The 16080-nt window shown below is 51.1% G+C and overlaps 1 protein-coding gene across 4 annotated transcripts in view; it reads left to right on the top strand.

Moving 5' to 3' along the window:
- The first annotated feature begins 7453 nt into the window (after window positions 1-7453).
- The window catches only part of PIWIL1 (piwi like RNA-mediated gene silencing 1), a 132010-nt gene continuing 123383 nt past the window's right edge, over window positions 7454-16080 (top strand). The window contains exons 1-2 of one of the 4 annotated variants that reach the window (XM_075898455.2): window positions 7454-8293; window positions 11780-11868. In XM_075898455.2, the coding sequence (XP_075754570.1) occupies window positions 11788-11868 (81 nt within the window). In that variant the 5' untranslated portion in view covers window positions 7454-8293; window positions 11780-11787. Of the gene's footprint in view, window positions 8294-11497; window positions 11605-11779; window positions 11869-16080 lie in introns of those variants that run through there. The other 3 variants (XM_089775171.1, XM_075898454.2, XM_089775172.1) reach the window with 3 other exon arrangements.

The following is a 16080-nucleotide window of genomic DNA, read 5'->3' as shown; positions in this document are numbered from 1 at the left end:
TGCCAAAAACCAACAGGCAACTGTTGTGAGTGCTTATGCACCAACTTTAGATGCCAAAGATGATGAAAAGGAGAAGTTTTACACCCAATTGGACACAGTCTTGAAAAATGTCCTCAAAGAAGACACGATTATTCTTTTGGGAGATTTCAATGCTAAGGTCAGAAGAGACACAGACCTCCGGCAGACCACTATTGGAAAATAAGGAGTCAGCAATAGTGCCTCCAATGGAGTGATGCTCCTTACGAAATGCACAGAACATGAGCTTGTCATCACAAACACCCTCTTCCACAGAAGAATAAATTTAAGACCTCATGGCAACATCTTCGATTGAAGCTCTGGCACTTTATAGATTATGTCATTGTTCACTCTCAGGATTGGCATGATGTCTTTCTTACGTGTGCAACAACTAGTACTGATGACTGCTGGAATGATCATTGTCCCATCTGATCCATGATGGTGATTAGGATTGTCACCAAATGGAGAACTCAGAAGAAACAGATCCAATGAAAGATCAACATACAAGTCTTGAAAGATCCCACCAGACAAAATCAGTTCCAGGTAGCACTCCAAAGGAAGCTGCCGACAGTACACCCTGAAGACGTGGAAAAACACTGGTGTCAATTGAAAAATGCCATCATTGGAGCTTGTGGAGAAGCCATTGGCTACTAGTCCAGGAAGCATCAGGACTGGTTTGATGAGAATGATGTAGAAATTGAATGTCTGATTGAGGTAAAAAGGAAAGCTTTTAGGGCCTGGCAGAATGACATCAGGTGCACAACAAAGAGAGAAGTGTATGCTAAGGCCAAGGCAGAAGTACAATGCAAAACAAGGACTCTGAAAAATCAGTGGTGGACCAAGAAGGTATGAGAGCTCTAGCATCTTGCAGATATCAATGATATGAGAGATTTCTTCAATGCACCACAGCTGTTTATGAGCTGAGAAAACCTGGAATTAATCCCCTGAGATCAAAGGATGGTACCCAACTCTTGAAAGACAACGAAGCTATTGCTTCTCGCTAGAGGGAACTCTTTTACAAGCTGCTGAACCACCCCCCTCCACCATAGTCCCAGAATCCCTTGACCAAATCCCTCAGCACCTAGCAATGATCTTGCAATGCTTCCTACCCTGAATGAGCTTCAAGCTGCCATCAAAGTGATGAAAAGCAACAAGGCAACTGGACTAGTGTCATGATCATGAGGGTTAGCCAGCATCCTGGAGACTAAGGCGTTAACTATGTCCCTTACCTAAACCAGGTGGCAGGCAGCTAATCAAAATGTAGGTAGGAATTTCAAACTGGGACAAAGTAATTTTTGGGTTTTTTCCCTCCTTTGTCTCTGGGGCAGTTTCTCTCCAGCTATTGAAGGGGACAGAATGTCTCCCTCTAAGAAAATACTTTTTACAGCCTGTAAGTAAATCTGTTAGGTTTTATTGTTTTATGATTTGGGAAATGGGATCTGGTCTGTGCATTTAAAAATGGGTTTTGCTGTCCTGTGTAACTAAGTTCCTGGCCCATGGTAAATTTCTCCTCCATGAGTATATTATTTTGTGACTGTACCATCTAGTCATTATGCTTGTAACAGGAATATTGTGGTGATAATAAAAGTTCTTTCTCTTTTCTTTTTATTAACCTGGTATTGGTTAATTTTTGTGTCCTGGTTTGTACTTTAGGGGTGAGATTTCCCAAGTTGTCTCTCCCTGGTTGCTTTATTAATATTTGGGTTGTGGCAGCGGTATTTTATTCCCAAAATCTAGGTTGTTAAGATTTTTGGGGGAAGTTTTATACCAAAGTTTTATACCTTATCTGGTGGACAAACTTTTGGGATACTTTTGCTGGCCCCTACTTCTGTATTTATCATGCTAGATAGGGAAGGAGCCATAACAACTAGATAGACTCCTTGACAAAGTCTTCAAAGAAGGTGGGCCAGAGCTTCACAAACAACTCCATTTCCTGATTCTCAAGATCTGGAATAGGGAGCAGATACTGCGAGAATTTAGAGACACACTGATCATCAATCTCTTCAAGAAGGCTGACAAATTGGGCTCTGGAAACCTGCTGGAGTGCAGATAAGGAGAGGTGGAGAAGGAGAAAAGAGTGGCAAAAACTGCCCTGTGTCCCTCCAATAGCCACCAGCACCTGCTACTTCTGTGATAAGTCCTGAGGCTCCAGAATTGGGCTGGTCAGCCATCTATGGATCCACAAATAGACAGGAAGATGTCCTGTTTGTTATCAAGTGACTGCCGAGAGAGAGAGGGAGAGAGAGAGAGAAAGAGAGAGAGGGTATGTCTACACTACAAAGTTAGTTCGAACTAACGGACGTTAGTTCGAACTAACTTTAATAGGCGCTACACTAGCGCTCCGCTAGTTCGAATTTGAATCGAACTAGCGGAGCGCTTAGTTCGAACTAGGAAAACCTCATTTTACGAGGACTAACGCCTAGTTCGAACTAGCTAGTTCGAACTAAGGGCTGTGTAGCCCTTTAGTTCGAACTAGTGGGAGGCTAGCCCTCCCCAGGTTTCCCTGGTGGCCACTCTGGCCAACACCAGGGAAACTCTATGCCCCCCTCCCGGCCCCGGACCCCTTAAAGGGGCACGGGCTGGCTACGGTGCCCGTGCCAGGTGCAAGCCTGCCAGCACCCAGCTAGCAGACCCTGCACCTGGCACGGCACAGAGCCACCCACCCGATGCCCCCCAGCCCACCCCCTCTTGCCGGGACCAGGCTGGCGGCTCCCGGGAGCTTGCCCTGGACCGCAAGAGGCGGGCACCTTCCTGGGCTAGTGCGGACATCGTGGACCTCGTCCACGATCTCCTCACTAGGCACAGGAAAGTGGCCGTCTAGGGCAGGAGAGCTGCCAGCCTGGCCACCCAGGACCAGGTGTGCATGAAAATCAAGGGGGTCCACTGAGACCCCCGACCCTGAGCCCTGAGCTTACAATGGCCGTACTGGGTCAGACCAAAGGTCCATCTAGCCCAGTAGCCTGTCTGCCAACAGCGGCCAACCCTAGGGACCCTGGAGGGGATGGACCGAAGACAATGACCAAGCCATTTGTCTCGTGCCATCCCTCTCCAGCCTTCCACAAACTTTGGGCAGGGACACCACTCCTACCCTCTGGCTAATAGGACTCCATGGACCCAACCTCCATCACTTTATCTCACTTCCCTTTAAACTCTGTTCTAGTTGTAGCCTTCACAGCCTCCTGCAGCAAGGAGTTCCACAGGTTAACTATTTGCTTTGTCAAGAACAACAACTTTCTCTTACTAGTTTCAAGCCTGCTACCCATTCCTTTCCTTTGGTGTCCTCTAGTCCTTCTTTATGGGAACTAATGAAGAGCTTTTCTGTATGCACCCTCTCCACCCAACTCCTGCTTTTAGAGCCCTCTATCCTGTCCCCCCTCCGTCTCCTCTTTTCTAAGCTGAGAAGTCCCAGTCTCTGTAGCCTCTCTTCATATGGGACCTGTTCCCAACCCCTGATCATGTTAGTTGCCCTCCCCTCTCCCAGCCTTTCTCTTCCCCTCTCCCACCTCCTTTTCCCAGTCTCCCCCAGTTTTTTTTCAATAAAGACAGAGTCAATGTTGGAAGAAACGTTATCTTTATTTTGTACATCAATAAGAAGGGGGGCTAAGGAAGGGTAAGTGGAAGGAGGTGAGGGAGGAATGGGGTACGAGCCCCCGATGGGGAGGACTGGGCTGGCTCTGCGGGCTTCTGGGGGTGGAAGCTCTCCTGCAGCCCCCCAATTACTCCCTCTCCGCAGATGGCAGCCTGCGGCAAGTGCAGCCGGGCTGATGGCCGAGTGGTGTGATGTGCCCAGTGTGGGCACTCAGGGCACTCCAAGCCAGAACTTCTTTGCAAGCGGGGCACCCCTTAGAACTGTGTGTCCGGGGTGGGGGTCGGGACCCTTTAAGCGCAGCCCTCGGCTAGCCTGAGACAGCATCTCCATGCTCTAAGTCCTCCTTTTATGCCCTGCCGGCACTGCTTCCGGCCATCCTTAAGCCCTGTTCAGAGTCCACTCAATGTGGACTTACTAGTTCGAACTAGCAAAACGCTAGTTCGAACTAGTTTTTAGTTCTAGATGCGTTAGTTCGAACTAGCTTAGTTCGAATTAACTAATTCGAACTAAGTTAGTTCGAACTAGCGCTGTAGTGTAGACGTACCCAGAGAGAGAGAGAGAGAGAGAGAGAGAGAGAGGGTATGTCTACACTGCACAGTTAATTCGAAATAACAGCCTTTATTTTGAATTAACTTTAATAGCATCTATACAGGCAAACCACTATTTTGAAATAAAATCAAAATAGCGGGTGCTTAATTCGAATTTGGTAAACCTCATTCTATGAGGAGTAACGCCAAATTCGAAATAGCTAATTTGAAATAAGCGCTGTGTAGACACTTATTTTGAATTAGCTGGCCTCCAGCCCTTCCCAGTTTCCCTTGGTGCCCACTCTGGGCCAGGCAGGAAAACTCCTTTTTTCTTCCCCAGCCCAGGAGCCCTTAAAGGGATAGACTCTGGCCAGACTGCACAGGCCAGATCCAGGCCTGCCAGCAGTCTCTGCCCCTGAACCAGTGGCCCCACGATGAGCTGGGCAGCCAGTGCCAACCAGCCGTCCCCTGCCCAGTCCCCCAGCACTCAGGAGCCAGCCAGGGATTGTAAACACCGTGCTCCCTCCTGGACTAATGAGGAGATCACGGACTTCACTGAGGTTTGAGGGTAAGCACCCAATGTCAATCTCCACACTAGGCGGAGGAATACGGCCATCTAAGGCTGCATATCTGCCACCGTGGCCCAGAAAGGCCACAGGCGCACCCAGGAGCAGATGCGCCTGAAAATTAAAGAGCTGCGGCAGGGGTACGCCAGGGCCACTCAGGGCAGCTCCTCAGCAGAGGTAGACATCTGCCCCTACTTCGAGGCACTGGACTGCATCCTGGTGGGCGGGACGGTCCATGCCACCCCAGGCGGGGCAGCGAGCTGGGTCCAGAGGTCCCTGACCAGGGCACGGAGCAGGAGCTGCCACACCTCCAGGACCCCCGACCAGTCCCACCTGCAGAGTCAGCAGGGTCATCCGGGGAGGCCACACCATGTAAGTGCCATCACTGTCCCCTTCCCGGGGGGTGGGGACAGAGACCAGGGACCACGCATGTGGGTCTTTCTTATGACGGATCACGCAGCAACCTGTGCACGTGTGAGCACGTGCTGTGCCACCCCTGGGGCCACACAGGGGCCATGGCCTGATAGCCACATGCGTGAGTGAAGAGACCTGACATGCTCCTGATCCCAGGGCGGGACACAGCAGGACACCCTCCCTTCACAAGCCTCCTCTAACATCTCCCCCCCACCTCACCCACACTATATACAGCACAGGGGCATGGGCGCGGTCTTGGGGCAGCTCCCACTCTTGGGGATAGCCAGACATTCCAACCATGGCCTCTGTGCAAGCACAGCGGCTCTGATGGTGCAGGGCATGGTCATCCTCACTTGCAGAGGGGTGCTGGGCTTCACCCACTGTGTCCTCAAGGAGAACTAATCACTTCTCTTCTTTCTCCACAGCCGCACCAGCCGCACGTGCACCAGCTGCACATTTCACGAGGAGTAACGGTAGTTCGGACTAGGAAGCCTAGTCCGTGCCGCGTGTAGCCGCACGGCACTGAGTCCGCACTAGCGGACATTTAAAAATGGCGCTGCCCGGCTTTATGCAAATGAAGCTCGGGAAATTCAAATCCCGGGCTTCATTTGCAACTCCGTATGACTACATTAACCACCCTAGTTCGAACTAGGGTGGTAGTGTAGACATACCCCTGGATACTGACAGCCTCCCGATGGACCTCCCGGATGGCAGCCTGCAGCAAGTGCAGCCAGGCTGATGGCAACGTGTCCACAAGATGCACCAGAGTGCCCAGGGGCAGCAGTGGCTCCCTGTGGCAGAGTGCTATGATGTCCCGAGTGAGGGCAAGCAGAGCACACAGAGACAAAAATGCTTTGCTGTCCCTCATCGAAGTAGACAAGAAAGCAGGGAAACTTGAGAACTGTCTGTCCGGGGTGGAAGTAGCGTCCCTTTAAGCACAGACCTCAGATAGCCTCAGGCAGCAGCCCCACACATTAAGTCCTGACCTGGTGCCCTGCCGGAACTGGTTCTGGCCAGCCTTAACTCCAATTCAGAGTCCACTCTGTGTGGACGCACTATTTCAAAATAGCAAAATGCTAATTCAAACTGCATTTTGTGTGTAGATGCATTAATTTGAATTAGATTCATTTGAATTAACTATTTGGAATTAAAATAACTTGAATTAACACTGTAGTGTAGACATACCCAGAGAGATTAAATGGGCAGAGATGGAAAACCATGGTCTTTAAGCGTCTCTAGCCTCTATTTACTAGGAGCTGGGAATGGGCGACGGGTGGACACATGATTATTGTTCATTCCTTCTGAAGCACCTCACTCTGGCCACTGTCATAAGATGGGATACTCAGCAAAATTAACCTTTGGTCTGTGAGTGTACACTACTCTATGGCCTGTGTGGAAGAAAGCAGGCCTTCACTCTGCATTTGTAAGCAACAAGTAGTCAGAGACAGTTTATTCAAGCAATATTGCAAGGGAAGAAGCTGCTGCTAGGCAGATCATCAAATACAAAACAATTAGAAGCCAATATATAGACTGTCTGTTTATATAAAATAACAATAAACAATTATTCCCCTTTCCATAACAATGCCCTTCAGACTCCACCTTATCTCAAGGTCTTCACTAGAGTCAGCATTCTATCCTTATCTCAAGCACAAGAGAAATGAGAGGCAAAACCAGCATCTCTCACAGTACTCTGCGTTGTTAGGTCTTAGTTAGCATGAGTTAGGCTAATCAAAAGGTCAAAAATGGCTACATACAAATCCCTTGACTTCCACACCTGTCATGTGCCATCATCAATACCAATGCATCACTTTCCACAATAGTTGCAAGGCAGGGAGAACAGGTTGTGTGTGTATGTATGTATTTTAAACTTCTATTTTAATTTAGGAAATGGTGAAAAAGAGGACGCACTGGAGTTTTTATGGTAAATTTGTCACATGGGCTACGTCTACACTAGCACCCTTTTCCGGAAATGCTTAAAACGGAATAGTTTTCCGTTATAAGTATTTCCGGAAAAAGCGCGTCTACATTGGCAGGATGCTTTTCCGGAAAAGCACTTTTTCTGGAAAAGCGTCCATGCCAATATAGACGCGCTTTTCCGCAAAAAAGGCCCGATCGTCATCGGGGCTTTTTTGCGGAAAACACTACTGTGCTGTCTACACTGGCCCTTTTCTGGAACAGTTTTCCGGAGAAGGACTTTTGCCCGAACGGGAGCAGCATCGTTTTTCCGGAAAAGCACTGATGATTTGACAGTAGATCATCAGTGCTTTTCCGGAAATTCAAGGGGCCAGTGTAGACAGCTGGCAAGTTATTCCGGAAAAGTGGCTGATTTTGCGGAATAAGTGGCCAGTGTAGACACAGCCACGGAGTCCTCAAAATTGGTCAGCTGGAAGAACTAACTTGCATGATGACATTAGGATGGCATAAGGTTAACTGTTAACCTGTAACATTAGCCATTCTATTGAGAATTAGCTGGGCTGAATAATAGGCAAGTGGGCGAGGGCTTAATTTCATTAAATAACAATATCGGGAGCTGCGCCCAACACCTAGCACCCACTTTCGGAAGCCAACTCCAAATCTTCCCCTCGCTGCTTCCGAGCGGACTAGCCGGCGCAATGGCCAGCCAGCAAGTCAAAAGCCTTCGGCAGCTCTCGGGACTCCGCCCCTTTCGGCTCCGCCATCCGGAAATCTTCGGCTGCCTCGACGCTACCACGTCTTTTGGGAAACTCCGAGAGCTCCCGTTCGGAAATCTTCGATCCTTTTCGTCTCTCTGGAGGCGGGCCCTTTAGTGATGCGCAGTCCAATCAGAGGCAAGCCCGCCCGTCGCTATCTCGCCGGCTGCCACGCGCAGCTCTTTCAGCACGAGGACTGTCACCTCACGAACTCTAAGTGGTGTGCGCGTCCGCTCGGAAAAGGAATCCCTCAGCTCTGCATGGCCCAGAGAGTAGATGAGTACGACAGCGGGTGCTGAGGAACCCCTGGATTAATGCGTAGAAGCAGCAGAGTCAGAGTCAGCAGCCCTTAAGGAAACAGCAGGAGGCGGTGGCGCCGCCCGCGGAGTGAGCCCCGCTTTGCTCGCCTCAGTGAGGCGGCCGTTATAATCATTTTGCGAGCGACTCGTGCTCTGCAGACGCGGAGGAAGCGCGGCAGCGAGCAAGTTGTCGGAGCCGCTCGTATCGAGGCAGGCAAGCAGACGGCAACGGGTCCCCTGCCGGCGCTGGGGCTTACGTGCCTAGAACCGAAGAATGGGAGGGGGAGGCGCAGGGCGCAGGGGCGAGGACTAGAACCGCGGGGCTGCACGTGGAGCCTCGAGCTAGTCCTCCCCTCCCCCCGCATAGTGGTGCGCGAGGTGCTGGGGCAGGGCCTGGGAGGGAGTTTGGGGGCGGCAGGGGTTGAGAGGCCGGCCTGTGGGAGGGAGAATGTGGGTGTGGGAGGGGCTCTGGGGTACTGCTGGTTTTGGGTTGGGGCAGGGTGGTAGAGGGTGTGAGGGGTGCAGGCTCTGGGAAGGCATGTGGGGCCCTCTCTGTCAGTAGCTCCTGGGCAGAGGGGATTGGTGTCTGTGCACTGCTGCCTGCAGGCACTGCCTCTTCAGCTGCTATTGGCTGCGGGAGGGGGAGGGCTCTAAGGGCAGGAGCAGGACACAGAAACTCCTGCTTAGGGCTGGAGGGATGGCCAAGTAGCTGTGTGGAGCAAGAGTTAGCCCTGCTGTGCTGGCAGGGAAAGCTCATTTTAAAATGATTGTGAGCTGCAGGTGAGCCAGGGATGCACCATGGAGTGAAGGGAATGCAAGAGGACTGTATTTGGGGAGTAACCTGGCCGGAGAATATTCATGGTGCCCTGAGCACCACATGCCCTAGAACTTGCCACCAATATCGGTGGTTGGGAAGATTGTAGGGAATGGGGTGTGGTACTTTATTGGGGGGAAGCAAACAGCGAGGTGTCCAAGGTAGGGAAGAGAGGGTCCCTAGAACTAGTTATTGATTAAACATTACTCTTGGCTTTCTGACTCTGCAGGGCAGCTGGGTCCCCAGCTCTCTGGGAATGTGGGTTAACCAGTTACAGATAAGGATCACCTAATAAGGGTGATGTTTACCATGTAACAGTCAACTGGTTACCCATTCGCATCCTATCTAGAACTAGGAGTGGGAGGAAGGAAAGTCCCTAGAGGTGGGCTGAGTAGGTTTGGTATTGTGGGTAGCAAGTTTCTGATACTAGGGCTGCCTGGCATGGAAGGAGAGCCTAGGGGCATGTGAACTCCTTGTGGGTGGAGAGCTACGGAGGATGGGGGTAGAACAGGAAACAACTGCTTGTGCCAGGGAAATCAGGGCAAAATGAATGTAAATGATTCTGTTCCAGAGGAGGCCATTCTTTTTGCAAGGCTGCATCTTCCAAGTTTCTTTTCAAGTTTCTCCCTTGCTTCTCAAAGGGAGACATCTGAGCAAAACAAACAAGTAATATTTTAAAAGTACTGACTGACTGTATAATGTGCATGACTGCTATGATGACAATGGATGGTATATTAGTAAATACTGTGCATTTTAAATAGACCACTGTGGAGCATTGCAGCTAGTCAGTTTAAAACACATTGGTTTGTAGGCTATTTTTCATTGAGCTTGAAAATTATTTAAAAATGTCTTGAGCGCTAATTGAAAGTTGACACTATAAGACACACTTTATTCAAGTCTCCACTACTTTTATTAATTCTGGCATATGGTCTAAACTAGGGATGTTAGGAGGTGAGTAATTAACTAATCATGTAGTCGATGGAATTTCTATTGACTGCATGATTAGTCGATGATAGAGCCCCTGAAAGCTTTTCCCCACTGTTGCTATGCATCTCAAATGTAGCAAGAACCAGTTGGGCAGGTAGCTCCTGTTACATTTAAACTGCAGAACTACATTAGGGGTAGTCCTTGGACCCACTGAGAGCCAGGACTGAGCTGGGCTTGCCCAGTCCTGGCTCATGCTGGTTCCAGCAATCCCTGTTTGCAGGGGGTCCCAGTGAGCTGGGACCCCCTGTGAACAGGGGCCATTGCTGGAGCAGCCTGTGTTTGCAGCCAACCCAGGCTCTGCTTGTGGCAAGCCTGGGCCTGCCATGGGCAGAGGCTGCTTTGTGGCATCCTTTTCTCTGCACCGCTGCCTGTCAGAGGCAGCAGCATGTGTGTGCGCATGTGTGTGCGTGTGAGCGTGTGTGTGGGGGGGAATTGGTGGCAGGCAGCATGCGGAGACAATGCTAGAGGAAACTGGCATTTAAATTGGTTCCTCCTAGCACTGGCTCCTGCTCCCTCCCCCCTTTGCTGCCTCTGATACAGAGGGAGAAATAAGAATAGTTGACTACATCCCTAGTCTAAACACTTAGTCTGTAGTTCCCAGCTGAAAATTTTCCTCTTCATCTGGGCTTATGAATTCATAGTTAAATAGCTTATAAAGAGAATTAGGGCTGTCCAGTGCATCTTAGCAGTAGTATCACGCTTGGGAGCAATTGGATGTGTTTGAGGAACAAGTTAAAATTCTGCAATTTTCAGTGCGTTCCTTCAGCCTGGTTAATTTCAATCTTGAACAGAAGTACTTCACTTTTTTTTGGTTACAGTTTTAAGACGTTCTCTAATAGTTTTATGTATTGGAGTAGTTGGCAGAAGCTGTAATCAGTGTTGCCTAAACAAGTGGTTTTCAAACAATGGGTTGCAATCCAGTACTGAGTTATGGAATGTCAGGCACTGGGTACATTGCTTCAGGGGAATCAAGTGATCAGTGGGAGTGCTAAGGCAGGGCTACCTACTTGTCCTGGCACTGTAGACTGCTCAGCAGGCCTGGCTTCTAGGTGGAGAAGAGGGAAGTGCACAGGCTCATGCGCTAATGCTGCCCTGAGCACTAGCTCCACACACTCATTGGCTGGGAACCTGCTGCTGGCTGCTTCTGGGATGCAGCATGGTCTGTAGTGCTGGGAGAGGCAAGAAGTGCTGCCTTTGCACCCCTGCTGCACCACTGACAGGGACTTATCTTGCAACAACTCCCACCTGCCCCAGCTTTGATTCCCCCCTCCCCCCCCTCGAAGCTGGAGCCTCCTCCTACACTCCAAAGCTCTCATTTTCTGATCTATTCTGGAGTCCATATTCCAGTCAAAGCGTGTTGGTTCATAGGCGTCAACAATTTTCTTCAACTGGGTCATGAGAGAAAAAGTTTGAAAGCCATTGACCGAAACCATAACTCCCCCTCTTCCCCCCCCCAAAAAAATCCATTGCTACAGGCACCTGGGTGCCTGTCATTTCAAGTTCTGTGGTGCCTCTTGTTCAGGCACTTAGGCATGTGCATAATTTTACTCATAATAGTAGTTGCAATGATTTCAGTTTAGTCATGTTGCTGAAGTAAGTTTAAATATTTGTAGGATTGCATAAGAGCACACTGTACAGCACAGAACTGAAAACTTCTAGCATTTATCACCTAGTAATTTCTCCTGGTGTTAGCGGAAAAGACCTTACTCCTGCTTCCATAAAAGGTAATGTAAACAGTACCTAGAATTCATTGGCTGGGCTAATTTAGCTAGATTAATTTTTCTTTTATACTGAACATGAGACTTCGCCAACCCTCTCCCCCTAAAAAACCCTCTGCTAAAAATTAGCATAGTGAGAAAAAACTAAAGATTGTGTTCTATAATAATTGGTTTCTCTTAGGAAAGAAAATGACTGGAAGAGCTAGAGCCAGAGCGAGAGGAAGAGCTCGCAGCCAGCAAAGTGCTGTACCTCCTGTAGGAGCAACTTCTGTGAGTGTTCATTTTTCAGATCAAGCATACCTACGTTTTGAAATATTAAAATTCACAGTTGTCAGTTGTCTACTTCCCATTTAGTAGTATGGATATTAGGGTCTTCCTTTCAAATCAAACCTGTTTTTGCCTCACATGACTGATGAGCAAATGTACTCCCAGCAGTTAAGCTGGTATAGTTCTCTAAAGCAGTGGTTCTCAAATTGGGTCAAGACCCCAAAATGAATTGTGCTTCTGTTTTAATGGGGTCACCAGGGCTGGTTTAAACTATTTGGGGCGCAGGCCCAAGCCTTACTACCCATGGCTGAAGCCCTCAGGCATTGTGCACCCCCGAGCAGCAGTGGTGGGGCTTCGATGGACTCAGGCTTCTGTCTTCCCTCCTGGGTTTGTGTAGTAGTTTTTAGTTGACGGATGGGGGTTAGAAGAAGCACCGTACAATGAAGTTTGAAAACCTTTCCTGTAGAGCTTTGTGAGTGTAGGTGTCATTGTCTTGTGAATGACTTTTGCACGTTCCTCAGATGTCTGTGTTAAACTTCATAGAATGCAATAATGGTAGGAGCCTTTTTCAAAAGAAGATGTGTAGTGGAATTTCGTTGCATAAGGGCAGATAGACTCCATCAGATGCCTGATATTGAGTGCTGTATTCAGTTCTAAACGGAACACAGAAGATGCTGCTCCTGATGAATTGTAATAAAATATATATACATTTTTATTAGGGCTGTTAAGCGATTAACACCTTAATCGTGATTAATTGCGTGATAAAACTAATTGCCATTAATTGCGTGATTAATCGCACTATACAATAGTATTCTAAATATCTATTTAAATATTTTTGGATGTTTTCTACATCTTCTAATATATTGATTCTAATTACAACAGAGAATACAAAATGTGTAGTTCTCACTTTATTTTTTATTACAAAACATTTACAGGCAGTCCCCGACTTACGCGGATCCGACTTATGTCGGATCCGCACTTACGAACGGAGCTTTCTCGCCCCGGAAGTCGGGGCGAGAAAGCCCCGTTCGTAAGCTGCTCCGGTGCCCCTGGTCTGCTGGAGACCGTCTCCAGCAGACCAGGGGCACCGGGCGGGTTCCCGCGCTTCTGAGGCTTTGCCAGAGCAAAGCCTCGGAAGCGCGGGAACCGCTGCTGCTGCCACTTGGGTGCCGGTGCCTGTGGTCTGCTGGGGACGGTCCCCAGCAGACCACAGGCACCCGGACTGAAGCCGCAGCCGCGGGGGGGTCCCGCGCCTCTGAGGCTTTGCCAGAGCAAAGCCTCAGAGGCGCGGGGAACCGCCGCTGCTCCCGCTTCAGTCAAAGCGGCAGCAGCGGCGGTTCCCCGCGCCTCTGAGGCTTTGCTCTGGCAAAGCCTCAGAGGCGCGGGACCCCCCCGCGGCTGCGGCTTCAGTCCGGGTGCCTGTGGTCTGCTGGGGACCGTCCCCAGCAGACCACAGGCACCGGGTCTCATGCGGCAGCAGCGGGGGTTCCCGCGCTTCTGAGGCTTTGCTCTGGCAAAGCCTCAGAAGCGCAGGAACCCGCCCGCTGCTGCCGCTTGGGTCCCGGTGCCTGTGGTCTGCTGGGGACGGTCCCCAGCAGACCACAGGCACCCTGACTGAAACCGCAGCCGCGGGGGGTCCCGCGCCTCAGAGGCTTTGCCAGAGCAAAGCCTCAGAGGCGCGGCACCCTGCTGCCGCTGCGGCTCTGCTCCCCGTGTCCCTGGTCTGCTGGGGGAAGGGGGCGCTGCTAGTGTGCTCCCCCCCCCCCCCCCAGCAGACCAGGCTTTTGTTTTGGACTCTGGGGCAGAGCAGCTGGGGCGCTGCCGATTGGTCCTGCAGCGCCCGAGGGCACTACTGGACCAACCCGGCAGCACCCCAGCTGCTCTGCCCCAGGTCCTGATTCAGCCGCTGCTGGTCAGTTTCAGCAGCGGCTGAATCAGGACGTCTGGGGCAGAGCAGATGGGGTGCTGCTGGGTTGGTCCAGTAGCACCCCAGCTGCTCTGCCCCAGGCGTCCCCAAGTCAGCTTCTGCTGAAACTGACCAGCGCTGACTACAGGAAGCCCCAGGCAGAGTTGCTCTGCCCCGGGCTTCCTGGAATCAGCTGCTGATCAGTTTCAGCAGCAGCTGACTTGGGGACGCCTGGGGTTCTTAAGTTGATTCTGTATGTAAGTCAGAACTGGCCAGTTCCGACTTACATACAGATTCAACTTAAGAACAAACCTACAGTCCCTATCTTGTACGTAACCCGGGGACTGCCTGTACATGGAAAAAAAATTCAGTTCACTGAAGTATTATTGTGCAAATTCTATAGTGAAAGCTGAACTTAAATTCTTCTGTATAATCAATATATTTGTGTCCTATTCAAAACTATCCTTTTTTACCTCGGCCCCAGTTGCGGGCGGTGTAGGGCCAGAGGAGGGTAGACTCTGCCGTGGGCAGTATAGATTTTGGGGGGGGGGGGGACTTAGACCCCCCAACAGCAGGTTGGCAAAGGGCTTAGGGGTAGTGGTCAACCCCCAAGCTCAGGAGAGGGGTCAGCCCCTGGGCTGGAGGGGTAGACCCCACCATCGGCAGTGCAGAGTTCGGGAGGGGGTACTCAATGCCAGAATCAGATATGGGGATGGTCAGTCCCAGCCCCAAGAAGCAAAGAGAGGATGGGTTGGGTGAGCTCTGCTGGGGGGGAGGGGGGACACAGCTTGGGCAAACCAACCCCCAGGCTGTATTATTTTAAAAAATATGGTCACCTGGGAAGGGAGAGGGATGGCTGTCAGGGTCTTTGCTTCTTGTTTATGTCTCTGGAGTTGGGACAGTCTCATGTGTTTTTCCTTTCTCCCTAGCTTCTTTTTTCCATGCGTCCTCTGGTGGTGGTTTGCATTACCGCGCCTTACCAGAAACGGCAGCTAATGTTGGTTTGCTGTCCTCTGCGATTAATGTGCATTAATTTTTTTAACGTGTTAATTCTGTCCTGCATTAATTGTAGGTGTTAACGCCCACTAATTGACAGCCCTAATTTTTATTCTAAAACGTGTTAGGTACAGCAGGCCTCCTTTCTGCAATATCAACCTCCTTCTTCCGTGTATTTTTTGTGGTATTTTCTGTAGTATTTTGGGGGACTAGGAGTTGCATTTCAGGATCCTCAGAATGCAATAATTGTAGGAGGCTTTTTTAAAACCAGCTTTAGTTAATCAGTGATAACTAAATCCAACAGTGCTGCAGAGGATAATTACACTTTTTGAAAGGGGTGGGGTGGGTTTGGTAATCAGGGGCAGCCCTAGACTAGCTGCCAGCAACTGGTGCCCTAGGCGAACCATGCAATCGGTGCCCCTCCTCCCCCAACCCCAAGGGCAGATATCGACTGAGGGTTTTGGTTCTGTGCTGGGGAGAGGGAGACTGGGGATGAAATTTTGTGGCTGGGGGCCGAGGGGATTGGGAGCTGGGGGCCAGAGGGTTGGGGATGGAGTTGGGAGTTCTGGGGCTGGTAGCCGAAGGGCTAGGGATGGAGTTCTGTGGTTGGTGGCTGGGGATGGAGTTTTATGGCTGGGAGCTTGGGGCCAGGGGGTTGGGGATGGAGTTGGAGTTCGGGGACTGGGAGCCAAGGGGCTGGGAATGGAGTTTGGGGGCCGGGGAGAGGGAACAAGGTGCCAGTCGGGGGAGAGATTTCCCCTGCACCTGCCGCCTCCTGAGATCCCACCCCCCAGAGAGAAGCCGACATGCGCCTCTCCCGGGGAAACCCCCTCGCGTTCCTTCTCCCCTGGGGCCGACCCTCCCCCCTCCCCTCCGCGAGGCAGAGGAAACCCCCTCATTCCTCCTCCCCCAGGGCTGACCCCCCCCCCCGCGGCGCAGAGGAAACCCCCGCATTCCCCCTCTCCCAGGGCCAACCCCCCTGTGTTCCTTCTCCCCTGGGGCCAACCCCCCCTGCAAGACAACCCCCCCCTCGCGTTCCTCCTCCCCCGGGGCTGACCCTCCTCCCCCCCTTGCGGGGCAGGGGAAACTCCCGCATTCCTCCTCCCCCAGGGCTAACCTTCCCCCTACCCCCCCGCATTCCCACTCTCCTGGGACCGACCCCCCCCCTCACAGGGCAGAGGAAACCCCCGCATTCCCCCTCCCTTGGGGCTGACACCCTCCTCCCCCGTGAGGCAGTCCCCCCGCATTCCTCTTCCCCCGGGGCCAATCCCCCTGCGGCACGGGGGAAACCCCCCTGCGCACTGCCTCTCCCA

This window comes from Pelodiscus sinensis, chromosome Z (assembly GCF_052426305.1).
Source record: "Pelodiscus sinensis isolate ZL-2025 chromosome Z, ASM5242630v1, whole genome shotgun sequence".
NCBI lineage: Eukaryota > Metazoa > Chordata > Testudines > Trionychidae > Pelodiscus > Pelodiscus sinensis.
This window is presented reverse-complemented; position numbering and strand designations above follow the sequence as displayed.